This window comes from Scyliorhinus canicula, chromosome 1 (genome assembly GCF_902713615.1).
Source record: "Scyliorhinus canicula chromosome 1, sScyCan1.1, whole genome shotgun sequence".
NCBI lineage: Eukaryota > Metazoa > Chordata > Chondrichthyes > Carcharhiniformes > Scyliorhinidae > Scyliorhinus > Scyliorhinus canicula.
The window spans coordinates 22,965,843-22,982,951 of NC_052146.1; the positions used below are offsets into that span (position 1 = coordinate 22,965,843).

Sequence of the window (17,109 nt, forward strand, 5' to 3'; positions counted from 1 at the left end):
CATAGGTTTAAGAATATGTTTAATTCTGAATAGAGAACGTGATTTAGGGATGTGAGAATCCTTTCTTCCCTTGAATCTCCTTCCTGCTATTTTCTCTATCTCTATTTCTCTCGTCATCCATGTTTTCCCAGTGTTTTCCCCCACATTCGCCTTTATTTCCTGACTTCTCCACCTGGTCTTGCGCTATGACAACTCTCTCATCGCTATCCCACCTTCTGTTCCCTATCTTTTCCGGCTTGATCAATCCCGCCCCATCTCAGTGCCATGGCTGGAGGAGCAGCGACGCAGGCGCGGTGGGTGGAGGAGGGTGACGGCGTCGCGCCTGCGCGGTCGGGGTGGGTTGAGGAGGGTGACGGCGCCGCGCCTGCGCAGTCGGGGGTGGGTGATGGCGCCGCGCCTGCGCTGTCGAGGTGGGTGACGGCGCCGCGCCTGCGCAGTCGGGCCGTGGGGGGGACTGCAGTTAGTTTTCAAAGAGAGTGTGTGGCGGTGATGCGGTCGATGGAGCTGGAGGGAAGGCGGTGAGGTAACCGGGCCGGGCACACAAAAAAAATACACACCCACCCAGGCCGGGCCCGAGGGTGAGGAAGGGAAGCAGCGTTTTGTGCCTCTGAGGCCGGAGCTGAGGGGAGGGTGGCGAAAGAAAAAAACGTGTCAATTAATTGGTCGCGAACGTTAAATGCGGCTGGGGAATTTCTACACGGAGAGGCCCGAGTTTCGCAGCCCGAGCGAGCGAGGGAGGGGGCGGCGTTAGAAGAGAAGGGAAGGCGCCATGGCTGGTACAAATTACAATTGCCTGAACCGAGCTCAACTGACCTTCGAATATCTGCACACCAACTCGTGAGTACCAAAATAGGGCGAGAAAATCGCCTCTATCGGGGCTAAGGTTTAAAGCATCACATGGATTGTGTTTTGGAAATGTGACTCAACTGTGTTTGGGGGGGGGGGGGGAGAGGGGGCATTTATTTATATATTTTATATCTATAATTTTTTTAACATTCAATGTATTCGCGATGTATGCCTTTCTGTTTATGCAACTTCGAAATTCTAAAGTGTTTAATTCAATGTTTGAAATACAGTGCAAAAAAACCTTTGATTTAGCAGTAGTCGAATATGCAAATTCCTGGCCTCCACTAATTTAAAATACGTGCATATAATAATAGGTGCGGATCTATTGGTGCCCATCTAAATAAAGATGAGTTTCTGCCCAGGCAGGGTGTTGTAAGCAAGGTGGCACAACAACTTGTTAACGCAGAAGGTCTTCTGACTAACCTAAAGGTTGAAAAAGGTGGTTGTACATCGGTACAATTCGCAATTGTGAGGTAGCCAAATATGATTAAAGAGTGCAGGCTTTTGGATTGAATAATCGGTTTGAATCCACGTTTGATCAATAATGGCATGCAGGCATTTTGTTTAAATGAGAGGTGATAAGAAATCAAAGCATTAAAATTACTCATGAGTTCTCTCCCCACAAGACTATACTTTTCCGGTGTTTACCCCATTAGTGTCAGTGTCATTCATGTTTGTTGTCAGTTGTTTAGTATCTTAAATTCATTCCTTTTGGCTACTCTTATTTTATGTAACTAATTTGTATTTTTGTCCTTTATGTGAAGTGAGCACTTTGCAGATTCTTCAGTCAAAAGAATTGGTTTGTGTTCTCCTGTATGCTTTAAAATTGGGGTACAAGAGGCTAACTTGGTGATGGAGAAGATTTTTTTCAGACAGGGGAAGCAATGGTTGCAACTTCAAGTCATCAAATTATTTTTGAATATATTCGTTCATGGGATGTGGGCGGCGCATGCTATGCCAGCATTTATTGCTCATCCCTAATTGCCCTTGAGGGGGCAGTTAAGAGTCAACCACATTGCTGTGGGTCTGGAGTCACCTGTCGATCAGACCAGGTATGGACGGCAAATTTCCTTCTCCAAAGGACATTAGTGAACCAGATGGGCTTTTACGACAATTGGCAAAGGTTTCATGATCATATTAGACTTTTAAAATTTTAGATATTTATTGAATTCAAATTTCACATCCTGCAGGATTTGAACCTGGGTCCCCAGAGCATTATGCTCTAGTTTACTTGTGCAGTGACGATACTACTACGCCACCCCATATGCCATATTTAATATTGCTCATCTGTAAGCTAAACAATATAAGAATCTTTGTTATTGTCATAAGTAGGCTTACATTAAGACGGCAATGAAGTTACTGTGAAAATTCCCAGTCGTCACCCTCTAGTGCCTATCCAGGTACACTGATAGTGCCTATCCAGGTACACTGAGGGAGAATTCAGAGTGTCCAAATTACCTAACAGCACGTCTTTCGGAACTTGTGGAAGGAAACCGGAGCACCCGGAGGAAACCCATGCAGACCTGGGAGAACGTGCAGACTTGCAGACTCCGCACAGACAGTAACCCAAGCCGGGAATCGAACTTGGGACCCTGACGCTATGAAGCAACAGTGCTAACCACTGTGCTACCATACTGTGCCAATATGGAATATTCCAGAAGAAAATGAAATACTTGACAGTTAAATCAATTGGATAGTATGTCAGCAACGAATTGTACCAACATATAAGTACTTTAAAGTGGTAAAAATATTGGGGGTGTGATCAGATCAGAGGACATTTATTTAAAGATTGTATATTTTAGGGCGGCGCAGTGGGCTAGCCCTGCTGCCTCACGGCGCTGAGGTCCCAGGTTCGATCCCGGCTCTGGGTCACTGTCTGTGTGGAGTTTGCACATTCTCCCCGTGTTTGTGTGGGTTTTGCCTCCACAAGCCAAAGATGTGCAAGGTAGGTGGATTGAGCACGCTAAATTATCCCTTAATTGGAAAATAATTAATTGGGTACACTAACTTTATAAATAAAAAGATTGTATATTTTGAATAGGCATAGGTAACACAGCCACAGGGCAAGAACGAGAATGTAAATTAGTTTTCCAACTCTGCACCACCTGGCACAGATTGAATTTGGAAAGGAATGCAAGCATAAGAAACCAGAGCAGGATAGACCATACGGCCTATTGAGTCTGCTTCATCATTCAGTACAATCAGTTTATGGCTTCAACACATTCCCACCTGTTCCCCAATGCCTCGATTTCCTGAGACACCAAAAATCTGTTTATCTCAGCCGTAAATGGAGCATCCGCAACTGTCTGGGGGTCGGGGTGAAGAAATTGCGACAGTATTTATTGGACTTCAAGGGACTGATTGCGCACGTCATGGATCAGTCAAATTGCAATACCAGCTGCTGTAATCATAGCTACATGTGTGCCGTCTCTGCTGCCATGTGCAAACCAAATAGGTATGTGTCAAATTTAGGATTCTTCTTGAAATGTAGGGTGATGTATGTTGTGGTTCAATCATGTTTTCGATTGGGTAAATAAACAGAAATTTTAAAGACTGCAGTGAAGAACTTTTTTGATATGACTCTGTCGAATGTAGTGTATCTGGACTTCCAGAAGGTGCCGCATAAAAGGTTAATGCTCAAGGTAAGATCTCAGGGGGTTGGAGGAAATATATCAGCTTGAATAGAGAAAGTAGAGTGGGGTCTTTTACAAGCTGTAACTAGTGGTTTGCCACAGGCTCGGTTCTCGGGGGCATATATTAATGACTTGGATGCAGGGATAGAAGGTATTATCGTCAAATTTGAAGATGACACTAAAATAGGTAGGAAAGCAAGTTGCAATGAAGAAATAAGACATTACAAATGGATACAGATAGTTCAGGTGAGTGGGCAAACAAATTGATGCAATTGCGGTGAGGACACAAGGCGAGGCGCTAAAAGGAATTGAAGAGGCCTTGCCAGGGCACTAGGATTGGTTTGCCTCAATTGAGGCAGAGAGTTGTCGATGGTGGTGGAAAACAACAAGAGCCTGAAACGTAAACTGGCGGTTCTCGAAAACTGGTCACGGCGGCTAAACCGCAGGTTGGTGGGGCTGCCAGAGGAAGCGGACGGTTCGAAGCCGACAGTGTTTTTCTGAAATCTTTTCTTTTTTAAAATAAATTTAGAGCGGCCAATTATTTTTCTTTTCCAATTAAGGGGCGACTTATCATGGCCAATCCATCTAACCAGCACATCTTTGGGTTGTGGGGTTGAAACCCAAGCAGACATGGGAAGAATGTGCAAACTCCACATGGACAGTGACCCAGGGCCAGGATTCGAACCCGGGTCCTCAGCGCCGCAATCCCAGTGCTGACTATTGCGCCAAGGCAAAAGCGGTGTTTTATAAGATGGCCGTGAGGTTTGACTGGTGTGCCTGGCGCGTTCATAAGTTACGATGAACTTGAATGATTAATGTTTTGACATGCTGGAGCAAGCAGAGGGGCTTTCATCCGAGAGAAGAAGTTGTGACCACTGTAACAAGGTCTATTTTGGCCTCTTGTGTGTGATGTTGTATGTAACTTTTTTTTTAATAAATGGTTTTTATTGGTTTTCACATTTTTTATGTTACACATTTCATCATACGTTAAATTACAAGTGCCATAACCGTGCATAATATCAAACAAAAGCCACCAAGGCAAAATTAAAATTACAGAAGTATTATAAACCAAAGAGTGAGAAAAACAAACCATAAACAAACTATCATTGTATATATTTACATCTAATAATCTTTATTATTGTCACAAGTAGGCTTACATTAGCACTGCAATGAACCAACCCTAATGCCCCTATTGCGGCAGCTCAGCCCACGATAGATGCATATTTTCCGTGGAGACCCAATGAGATGATGGCTATTCTAGCTGCAATCCCAGATAGGAAGAAATCCCTGTTGCCTTTGTGGACTATCTGAGGACCACTATCGCAGTTTATCAAGCAGACTCCAGGGACCTCTGGGCTCTAGTCCAACAGGTTTTAACCCCAGCAGAATACCGCAGTCACCGTAACAACTTAAATGTCGCCGAACATGCGGCACTTCAACAGGCCCATGCCCTAGACAGTGATAGATGGGCACAAATCTTAAATGCATTAAGTGCTACGTTTCAAAAGCCCATAAACATCTCTGCCATTTTAGACATCAAACCTAAAAAGACGGAGGAGCCGGAGGAATTTCTGGAACGCTTTAATGAAATCTATCGCGGGCAATCAGGCGATGTACCCTATCAAAATGGTCAGAATTCCTCTCGATATTGCACCATGTTAATGCATTGTCTACAACCTTCCGTGGCCACCGCTGTAAATGTAACAACATGAATTGGACAGAGAACAACCCCTCCCAGATGGCCAAGCTGTTAGGTTTTACTGGAAGGAGGGCCAGGGCCAAGGCCGAGAAGGAGGCCCAGTTACAAAAATTAGTATGTGATGAAAAAGGATGATCAGAGACCCCAACCGAGTGCTGGTACGGTGGCCCATCAGATGGAACCCCAATATTGTGACCTCGGGTGGGTGGACCAGTATGGGGGAGAATATCATACCCACCCAAATGGACCCTTGGCCCCTCACTACGTATGCACCGGCAACCTTGCAACCACCACCCTCTGTACAGGGTCAATGGTCAACCGGCAGAAGGGGACGAGGGCAGAGATATAAAGGGAATAATTCATGCTTCAACTGTGGCCAAACAGATCATTGGCATCAAGAATGCCCATTCAACATGTATTTTAAAAAATAAATAAATTTAGAGTGCCCAATTATTTTTTTCCAATTAAGGGGCAATTTAGCGTGGCCAATCCACCTATCCTGCACATCTTTGGGTTGTGGGGGTGAAACCCACGCAAACACGGGGAGAATGTGCAAATTCCACATGGAGAATGACCCAGGGCCGGGATTCGAACCCGGGTCCTTAGCACCGTAGGCAGCAATGCTAACCACTGTGCCACCATGCTGCCCCCATTCAACATGTATGACCGACTGGTAGAAAGGGCCGACACCGTACTGGACGCAACAAGAAAGAAATGGGAGGATGACCTGGGGATTGAGATAGGGTGGGGACTCTGGAGCGAAGCACTGCATAGGGTCAACTCCACCTCCACGTGCGCAAGGCTCAGCCTGACACAACTAAAAGTGGTACATAGAGCCCACTTAACAAGAAACCGTATGAGTAGGTTCTTCCCGGAGGTGGAGGACAGATGTGAACGGTGCCAAAGAGGCCCGGCCAACCGCGCCCACATGTTCAGACCAGCCAGATCTATTCCTGGGGAGGAGGGCGGACGCCCTTGCCTTTGCCTCCCTGATCGCCCGCTGTAGAATCCTGTTTGGCTGGCGGTCAGCAGCACCACCCAGAGCTGCAGACTGGCTGTCCGACCTCTCGGAATCTCTCCAAATGGAGAAATGGAGAAAATCAAATTCGCCATTCGAGGGTCAGATGACTGCTTCCACAGAACGTGGGAGCCATTCATGCAATTGTTCCGGGACCTGTTTGTGGCCAACTAGCAAGAGGAAGAATAGCCGGGTGGCCAAGAATCAGGGGAAAATGGTCGGGAATCGGGGGAAGGTAGCCCGTTGGGGGGGGGGGGGGGGGGGGGGGGGGGGGGGGGGGGGGGGGCTACGGGTTCGATATGGGGGTTTGTTCTCATGGTTTTATGCTTATTTCTTTTTCTTGTTAATTTATTGTTTTTGTATTGGAGGGGAGGGGTTACTGTTTTTCTCTGTTGTAATAAAATTTGTTGTTGAAAACTTGAATAAAAATTATCGCAAAAAAAAAGGACGGACAAAGCCGCAAGCGACAGTCTGATGGCAAGCTAAGGCCCGAAACCAAATTGTAAATAAATGCCTCTAAACATGTGTCTCGGCCATATTGGGGAATGTAAAATATGTATGTCGGTCAAAGGAGGTGGCCACAGTTGTTATTATGAAGATGCTTGCCTGTAAATATACATGTTAATTTTTGCGTGTTTTTTTCTAATAATTTGTAATTTGTTGGATATAAAATATGAAAACTCAATAAAAAACATTTCCAAAAAGCTGACCTAGTTCCCTATCGTTGAGCCAGAAAATCGGGGAAAGGCTGCCACCACATAAAGAACCCTTGTACCGATCCTCTCAGGGCGAATTTGACCTTCTCCAGCTTAATAAAACGCGCCATGTCATTGATCCAGGTCTCCACGCTTGGGGTCTCGCATCCTTCCGCTGTAGCAAGATCCTCCGCCGGGCTTCTAGGGATGCAAAGGCCAAAACACCGGCCTCTCTCGCCTCCTGCACTCCCGGCTCCACCCCAACCCCAAAAATTGCGAGTCCCCAGCCTGGCTTGACCCTGGATCCTACCACCCTCGACACCGTCCTCGCCACCCCCTTCCAGAACTCCTCCAGTGCCGGGCATGCCCAGAACATGTGGGCATGGTTCGCTGGACTCCCCGAACACCTGACACCTGTCTTCGCCCCCAAAGAACCTACTCATCCTAGTCCCGGACATATGGGCCCGGTGCAGCACCTTGAATTGGATGAGGCTAAGCCGCGCACATGAGGAAGAGTTGACCCTCTCCAGGGCATCCGCCCATGTCCCATCCTTGATCAGCTCCCCCTCCCACTTAGCCTTTAGCTCCTCTACTGACGCCTCCTCCACCTCCTGCATTACCTTGTAGATATCAGATACCTTCCCATCCCCGACCCAGACCCCCGAAAGCTCCCTGTCCCTCACCCCCCTCGCGGGCAGCAAAGGGAATCCCTCCACCTGCTGCCTAGCAAATGCCTTTACCTGCAGGTACCTGAACATGTTCCCCGAGGGGAGCTCAAATTTCTCCTCCAATTCTCCCAGGCTCGCAAACCTCCCGTCAATGAACAGGTCCCTCAGCTTTCTGATACCCGCTCTGTGCCACCCCAGGAACCCCCCATCAATGTTCCCCGGGACGAACCGATGGTTCCCCCTTAGCGGAGCCTCCATCGAACCCCCCACTTCCCCCCTATGTCACCTCCACTGCCCCCAAATCTTGAGGGTAGCCGCCACCACCGGACTCGTGGTATACCTCGTAGGAGGGAGCGGCAACGGCGCCATTACCAGGGCCCCCAGGCTTGTGCCTCCACAGGACGCCATCTCCAACCTTTTAATATTACCCTTTTATGATCAACACCGGAGCAGCCATGCCTTCGGTGAAATCGGAACTCCAACTACCATTATCCAACCACACCCAGAAATTGTCGGGGTTCCAAGGCCAGGTACGTCAGTTTCCCATTTCGGAACCAGTGAAGGTAACATACGAGAATGAGTCGACTGCTGGATTGGAGTGCAATTTGCTTGCCTGAGATTTACTGTGTATTTTCCAGTTTCGGCTGGAATGTGAGGACGAGGAGGTAAGATCCAATCATGGAGGCCGCGACAACAGTGTTACGTTTCCACAAACCCCAGTGGTGGACGTTGTCAGCAGCTTTCCAAACCCCCTATTCGGCCCAGCAAGCTGTACTCTTTGCCCTCACCCACGCCTGCATACACGGGACGGACCACCGGGTGAACATTTATACCGATTCGAGGTATGCTTTCATAGAATTTACAGTGCAGAAGGAGGCCGTTCGGCCCATCGAGTCTGCACCGGCTCTTGGAAAGAGCATCCTACCCAAGGTCAACACCTCCACCCTATCCCCATAACCCCACCCAACACTAAGGGCAATTTTGGACACTAAGGGCAATTTAGCATGGCCAATCCACCTAACCTGCACATCTTTGGACTGTGGGAGGAAACCGGAGCACCCGGAGGAAACCCACGCACACACGGGGAGGATGTGCAGACTCCGCACAGACAGTGACCCAATCCGGAATCGAACCTGCGACCCTGCAGCTGTGAAGCGATTGTGCTATCCACAATGCCACCGTGCTGCCCCGTAGTAGTAGTCCATGATTTTGGACAACTCTGGGAAAAATAGGGGATTCCTCACCTCGGCGGGAACTGAGATATCCCACCGAAAGTTAGTTAATGACCTACTGCAGGCCCTCCTTACCCGCGCAAATTTCTGTCATTAAATGCGCGGCCCATACCAACGGTAAGACCCCCGTTGATGTTGGTAACAGACGCGCAGACCATGAGGAGCGGACAGCTGCGCAGACTCAGCAGGTGGTTGTGCTAAGATAATGATCCAGACTAAAAGTTCCGGAAGAGACAAGTCTGCCTCTGACAAACCAATGCCAACCATCTAAGACGTCATAAGGTTACAGAGGGGTGCTCCTGATGTTGATAAACAATTGTGGAAAAAGTTAGGTTGTACATATAATCCTGTATCTCGTTTATGGATCACTCTAGCAAATCAGACTTGCTTGTCCGATGTGCTAGCGTTGTGGGTCATTGAATGTGTACACTTTGCAACTCACTGTGGGGCTCAGGGGACTAGCGACTTGCTACTGGACACTTGGTGGCACCCCAAAATACAGATGCTTGCCCAAAACATAAGTAACCGGTGTTTAATCTGCCAACAGTATAACACCGGCAAGGGTAATCCTTGTGAGATGGGGGAAACCCTTTTGCCCAGCGATCCCTTTGAAATGCTCTAAATGGATTACATTGAGGTGGAAAGATGCCAATGTTATAAATATGTATTGGTTATTGTTGACGTGTTTTGTAAATGGATCGAGGCATATCCGACCACTGATAATAAAGTTGCCACCATAGTCAAGGTTCTAATGAGACAAATCATTCCTCGGTATGGGATACCAGCTCAGTTAAGTTCCGACAACGGACCCCACTTTGTTGGTCAGATTAACAAGGAGTTCTGCTTCCAACTGGGAATACGCCAACCGTTGCATTGCGCATATAGATTATTGCCCTGTTTTTGGACTAAATGTAAATTTGATTTTGGATGTAACAAGACTGGCACCACAAGGGTAAGACTATGTCGAGGGGAAGGTGAAGGAAGCACGAGAGAGAGCAAAACTCGTAACCAGAAAGGAAGGGAGTAGCGGGAGTTAAGGAGGGAACGCGGGTTAACAGAAATCATGCTCACCTCACTCAGGACCCAGAAGGAGGGAATCTGGGGACCATAAATCTCTTCCTCCAGACCTATCATCGCCGGTATGGCCACAGACGGGATGTCTGCTACCCGGACCCCCCCTCGGTAACCCAACTATTTTCGGTTTCACCACTATGGAGACCTCCCCAAAGGATGGTCCACTGCCAGTATTCTGGGCCACCACCCGACCGGGTTACTTCCCCTTATGACCCTGATTCAGCCCCACCAGCATATTGCCTTCCCCTTCCCCAGGATAATTCCCACTCACACGAGGGCGAGGTCCATAGTTCGGGAGAGTACCTACCCAAACAGTTCACGACCAATAGAGACGCCCGGTCGTACAAAAACTGCTTCCTTAATAAGGGATAAGGATATATGGTGGTGCGGGTGGAAAAAAATATAACATGTCTGCTCTCCACCTGCACTGAACAGAGGTGTCGCGTAACCCAGACGTCAAGCCAATGCATCTGTCACAAAACCACCTGCGTCCCGTTGACAGCAGGCCTCCAGCTCCTTTGCAGCTGGGCAAAGGGGCTGTTTAGCACACAAAGGGGCTGTTTAGCACACAGCTAAATCGCTGGCTTTGAAAGCAGGCCAGCAGCACGGTTCGATTCCCATACCAGCCTCCCCGAACAGGCGCCGGAATGTGGCGACTAGGGGCTTTTCACAGTAACTTCATTTGAAGCCTACTCGTGACAATAAGCGATTTTCATTTTTTTCATTTTCAAATGTCTCACATGATTACCGGAAACGGAGCCTTCCCCGTTGCCCCGGATGTCCGGTGGATAACTAGCAACTGGATAGACTGGGCCACCAGAGGATCCCTGGTCAACACATATTCCTACTGTGATGACAGCCTATACACAGACAAAGGCTACAGTTTCTTTAATGGCACAGCGACCAATGTATTGTCACCCCCGTTTCCCAGACAAGTCACTGTCGGAACTCTAGTCCCCACCAGAGTCCCCTGCCCCTCCAAGTGGACCCTTCACAATAGATTGGCATACTGGGCAGTCTCAGCTGAATTCTGCAAGAACTGGAAAAAACCCCAAGTTATGGCACCCAATCGAGGCCACTCAGAAGGATGGGGAATCCTCAGTAGCTTGACACTGGGAGGAGTGGGGGGGGGACTGTGGCGGTCAGCAATCGTAACTACCTCATCTGTGGCCTCACCATTTTGGGAAATGAAATATTAGGGGCTCTTGGGGCAATAATGGAAGAATTGTCCCAACTACGATTGCATGCAGAACCGATACGCTATTGATTATCTCCTGGCCGTGAAGGTGGGGTATGCGCCATAGTGAAGGGAAAATGTACCATGGGGATTCAGGACCTAACCTCAAACATCACTAAATTTATGGACTGCATACGAGAACAGTTAGACAGCATGAAGAACCCAGGCTCCTGGGGTGATTGGGGATTCGGAGGGTGGACGGATTGGATGATAAACATGGCCATGTATTTAGCCGTTGCAATCAGTTGCATTTTTGTAGGCATAGCCATACTTAAATGCGTGATGGGCCGAATGCAGGTCGCACTGGAGCAAATAGGAACCCCTAGAATCCTGATGGTAAGGACCCATGAGGCATTACAGCAAAAGATGGAATTACCGTGGAAAATTTACCTGGACGAGTATTAAGGACGGGTAGCCCAGATTGGATGACGGGCCGTTGGGGGCGGCCGAATACTGGACATAGAGAAGGGAATGTTGGTCAGGAGGAACAGTAGTTATCATAGAATGATAAAAGGAGGGAATGAGGAAATGAACAGAAAGGCATGGCAATGGAGCATGATGGGTAATTAGGCCAAGTCAGGAGTGGATCGTGCTATGAGGGAGGGAGGAACTAGGTTGTCGGACTTTGCAAAGATCTCTGGCTTGTGCTTGCAAAGAGGTGCAGTTGTGTGGCTATGGAATTCTGAGAATGTATGACTGGGGGGGGGGGGGGGGGGTAGCCACTGAGTTGCTCTGTGAAGGCAGATACTAGCAAAAGACCGTTAGACCAAAGGAATGTAAGGGGAACCTATGAGAATATTATTGTTGCCAAGTTATTTTATTTGGCCATGCATGGAACCTCATTCAATTTACGGAAAAGACAGCAGTATATATGTGACAGCATGTTTGTTTTTTTCTTACTTATGTGGATTCGACCGACTCTGGTGGAGTCAGTGCCATTGTGTCAGAATAAGTTCGCCGGCGTACCGCGCAAATAAAGTAATTAATTTTACTTACAATTCCAACTCAGTATATTTGCTGAACCAGACTGAGGGCAAAAAGTACTCATTCTCAGTCCAAGTTACCTAACAGCGCGTCTTTTGGGAATAGTGGGAGGAAACCGGAGCACCGGAGGACACCCACGCAGACATTGGGAGAAGGTGCAGACTCCACACAGACAGTGACCCAGCCGGGAATCAAACCCGGGACCCTGGTACTGTGAAGCCACGGTGCTAACCACTGTGCTACCGTGCTGCCCACCATTTCCTTTACAATATGTGCATTCTCTCCCCCCTTTTGGTTGCTACAAACAGGTCCTGGAACAAGTTGGTGAGTGGCTTCCACATCTCTCCCTCTCCGACCCCTGGATTGCGAATTTGATTTTCTCCAGTTGGAGAAATTCCGACTGGTCGGGCAGCCAGTCTGTAGCTTTGGGTGATGCTGCTGAACGACGCCAAGCAGGATTCTTCAGCGGGCGTTGGCCCCCTCCCCATGAAGAGTTCTGGTTGGCCAAGCCTCCCTGGCACCGTTCACATTTGGCCTCCATCTCCGAGAAGAACCTGCTCATTGGGGCTTTGGTTAGGTGCGCTCTGTGCACTACTTTCAGCTGCATTAGGCCTAGCCTTGTGGAGGTGGAGTTTACCCTGTTCAGTGCTTCGCTCCAGAATCCCATCCTATTTCTATCCCTAGTTCTTCCTCCCAGTTTTTCCGTGTCTCGTTCAGTAGGGAACACGCCTCTTTTAACAGTCTCCCATATAGGGCCCCCTTCTTCGGTTGCCCGCATCCAGCAGTTTCTCTGTAATCGAGTGTCTTGGTATCCATGGTATGACGTGGTCTCCTTGTGGAGGAAGTTTTTGATTTGGAAATGTCATAGTTAATCCCTTGGGGCAGTTGCAACCTCTCCGTCAGCCCCTACCGTCATTAGCTTGTCGTCCGTGCAGACTTCCCGAACCGCCAGTGCGCCCCCCCCCCCCGACTCCACCTCTTAAAGGTGGCGTCCATTGTGGCTGGCACAAATCTGTAGTTGTTGCAGTGGGTGGGGGCCATGATGGACACTTCGGTCAGGCCGAAATGCTGCTGCTGGTTCCATTTCCGGAGCGTGGCTATTATCACTGGGCTTGTCGAGTGGTTGGCTGGCGGAGATGGAAGTGTTGTTGGGGCAAGGGCCTGGAGGGATGTCTCTATGCAGGAACTCTTCTCCATCCTTATCCATGCTATTTCTGACTTCCTCTCACTCTTTCCGCAGTGGCCGCCCAGTGGTAGCATTGCCGGCTTTGCAAAACGATGCAATGACTGACTCAAGGGGGTTTCGTGGGGGATCTATTGGATTGGATTTGGATTTGATTTATTGTCACGTGCACGTGTAAAGCATTGTTCTGCGTACAGTCCAGACGGATCGTTCCAAACATGAAAAGAATCATAGGACATACGATAAATAATCTTTTAGTGTCTCATGTTGCCTTATGTTAACACTGCATGTGGAGGAAAACCACGCAGACATGGGGAGAATGTGCAGACTCCATACAGACAGTGACCCAAGCTGGATATTGGATCCGGGTCCCTGGCGCTGTGAAGCAACCGTGCTAACCATTGTGCCACCACGCGCCCAACGTACACAAGACACAATGTAAATACATAGATACAAACATCGGAGGAAGCATACTGAGTGTAGTACTAAGTAGAGAAGATGTAGAGCGATCAGTTCAGTGCATAAGAGGGTAATTCAGGAGTGTGGTAACAGCGGGGAAGTTGTTTTTGAACTTTAGTGTGCGTTCTCAGATTTTTGTATCTACTGCCGATGCAAGAAGTTGGAAGAGAGAATAACTCGGGTGGGAGGGGTCTTTGATTATGCCGCCCGTTTTCCCAAGGCAGCGGTGTAGACAGAGTCGATGAATGGGAAGCGGTTTTGTGTGATGGACTGGGCTGTTCACGACTCTCTGTAGCTTCATACGGTCGTGGGCCGAGTAGTTGCCAAACACGGGTGTGGGCAGCACGGTAGCATGGTGGTTAGCATAAATGCTTCACAGCTCCAGGGTCCCAGGTTCGATTCCCGGCTGGGTCACTGTCTGTGCGGAGTCTGCACGTCCTCCCCGTGTGTGCGTGGGTTTCCTCCGGGTGCTCCGGTTTCCTCCCACAGTCCAAAGATGTGCGGGTTAGGTGGATTGGCCATGCTAAATTGCCCGTAGTGTCCTTAAAAAAAAAAGTAAGGTTAAGGGGGGAGTTGTTGGGTTACGGGTATAGGGTGGATACGTGGGTTTGAGTAGGGTGATCATTGCTCGGCACAACATCGAGGGCCGAAGGGCCTGTTCTGTGCTGTACTGTTCTATGTTCTATGTACGGCTGTGATTCAGCCAGGTAGGATGCTTTCTATGGTGCATCTGTAAAATATGGTAAGAATGAATGTGGACATGCTGAATTTCCTTAGTGTCTGAGGAAGTATAGACGCTGTTGTGCTTTCTTGGGCGTAGTGTCGACTGGGTGCACCAGGACAGATTGTTGGTGATGTGCACACATAGGAATTTGAGGCTGTCAATCATCTCCAACTTGGCACCATTGATGCAGACAGGAGTTTGTACGATACTTCGCTTCCTGAGGTCAATTACCAGCTCCTTAGTTTTGCTGATGTTGAGGGAGAGATTGCTTTTGTTACACCACTCCATTAGGTTCTCAATCTCCCTCCTGCACTCTGACTCATCGTTGTTTGAGGTCCGACCCGCTACAGTTGTGTCATCAGCAAACTTGTAGATTGAGTTGGAGCCAAATTTTGCCATACATTCATGCGTGTGGAGAGAGTATAGTAGGGGGCTAAGTACGCAGCCTTGCCGGGCCCCGGTATTGAGGAAAGAGCAAAAGAATTTTCCCCATTTAAAAGGGCTGGTGGCCGATGTGGTGTTCATCTGCGTGTGTGGTACCAGATCAGGTTGTGGAAGGCCTGGATGAGCCAGGTGTTTCACTCCGGGCTTGACAGTATGACACGGGAGGTGTCAATTCTGATTAGCAGGAAGATTTTTTTTCAGGAGCAGTGAACGTCGAAGAGGAGGGCTGTGGTGATGGTGAATATGTATGCCCTGAATTGGGACAATGTCAATTTTATGAAACTGGACACATGGCAGCTAATTTTAGGGGGAGATTTCAATAGTGTCTTGAATCCAAGGGTGGACCGCTCCAGGCCCAGATCATTGGTCCCTTCGGGGATGGCGAAGGTGCTCACAGCATTTATGGAAGAGGCATCCGTGGGGTAAGGAGTTTTCGGGGTTTTTTCACTAGTATATGAGGTGTATTCGTGTTATCAATTTTTTCTTGTTATGGGTAGGACCTTGCTAACTGGGGTGAAGAGTGCGGAGTACTCGGCAGCAGTGATTTCCAACCACGTGCTGCACCTGATGGATTTAAAATTGGAGGCTGGACGTGGCTATGTTATCGGATCCCGGGTTCTGTGCGAAAATCTTTAAGGGGCCATTAAGAACTACATTGAATGAAATGAGAATGGGATGGTCTTAAAATTAGTGTGGGAGGCATTAAAAGCGATGGTTGGGAGGGGGTGGAGGAGATCATCTTGTATAAGTCACATACGGACAGGGTGAACATGCGGGAGTGTCAACAGGTAGTAGGTTAAATTCTACAGGTTGTTAGGGAATATGCGAGTGACCCAATTCCAGAGCTTTTAGCATGTAGGAAAAAGCTGTAAATGCAGTTTGTCCTTCTGTCAGATGGTTCAATGGATGCAGCGTGTAAAGGGGGTGGTGTATGAGTATGGGGAGACGGCCAGGCGACTGTTCACTAAGGACTGTTCAGCTAAGGCGGCAAGAGGCTGCAGGTGTGGGATTTACTTTACAGGTTGGAGCTGCCAGAGGATGAGCAGGAGATGGTTAAGTTTATTGAGGGCCTGGAGTTCCCTCAGGTGGGGGATGAGTTGCAGGAGACATTAGAGGTGCTGTATAGGCTGGAGTTTCACAGGGTCTTTGGGTAAGATGCAGGCAGGGAAGACGCCGGGACCTGGTGGGTCCCAGTAGAATTTTACAAAATGTTCACAGACCAGCTGGCCCCAATGGTACAGGTACATAGAACATAGGACACTACAGCGCAGTACGGGCCCTTCGGCCCTCGATGTTTCGCCGACCTGTGAAACCATCTGAAGCCTATCTGACCTACACTATTCCATTTTCATCCATATGTCTATCCAGTGACCACTTAAATGCCCTTAAAGTTGGCGAGTCTACTACTGTTGCAGGCAGGGCGTTCCACACCCCTACTACTCTCTGAGTAGTAGTCTGGTGATGTTCAGTAACTCATTGGCATGGGGTTCCCTTCCAGAAAGGTTGAAAGCGGCATCCATTTCCCTCCTTCCGAAGAAGGACAAGGACCCCAGAGTGTGGGCTGTACCACCCAATCTTTCTGGTCTAACTGAGACCAGTTTCCGCTATATAAAGGTTCAGGTGACTTGGGACTGGATGCAACTGTGTAAACTGAATTTCACAAGCCTGGTGAGCAGAGTCAGGGCAGACCGAGAGAGATAGGACAGCCTTCTGCTGTCGCTGGCAGGTGGTGTTCAATCTATTAAGATGAACATTTTGCCGCGGTTTGCATTCTTATTTCAGTGCCTCCCAGTTTTTTCTGCCAAGACGTTTTTCCTGAAGTGGAGCAGATCATAATGGGCTTCATATGGGCAGGCAGAGCATCTCTGATCTGGAATTGAGTACAACAGAGAGAGAGGCAGGTGGGAGGGTTGGCACTGACAAATTTGTTACATTATTACTAGGCTGCCAATGCGGAGAAAGTGCTCGGGTGGTTTGTGGATCAGAATTTCTTTGGGTACAGGTGGAGTCTGGGGCATGTAGAGGAACGGGTTTGGAGGCCCTGGTGATGACGTCCTGCCTTTTCTGCCGGCGAAATATTCTGTGAATCCAGTGGTAGTCTCCACGTTAAATATGGCAGCAACTGCGTCAGCATTTCAAGCTGAGGGCAATGTCATGATGGGCCCCAAACTGGTAGGAATCACATTTGAGCCAGCGAGATTGGATGCTGCATT

The 17,109-nt window shown here is 48.6% G+C and overlaps 1 protein-coding gene across 2 annotated transcripts in view; it reads left to right on the plus strand.

Annotated features, from left to right (window-relative positions):
- The first annotated feature begins 457 nt into the window (after nucleotides 1–457).
- Nucleotides 458–17,109, plus strand: part of morc2 (MORC family CW-type zinc finger 2) — a 169,067-nt gene continuing 152,415 nt past the window's right edge. For both annotated transcript variants that reach the window (XM_038821895.1, XM_038822071.1), the window contains exon 1: nucleotides 458–837. In XM_038821895.1, coding sequence (XP_038677823.1) covers nucleotides 770–837 — 68 coding nt within the window. In that variant the 5' untranslated portion in view covers nucleotides 458–769. The remainder of the gene's footprint in view (nucleotides 838–17,109) is intronic.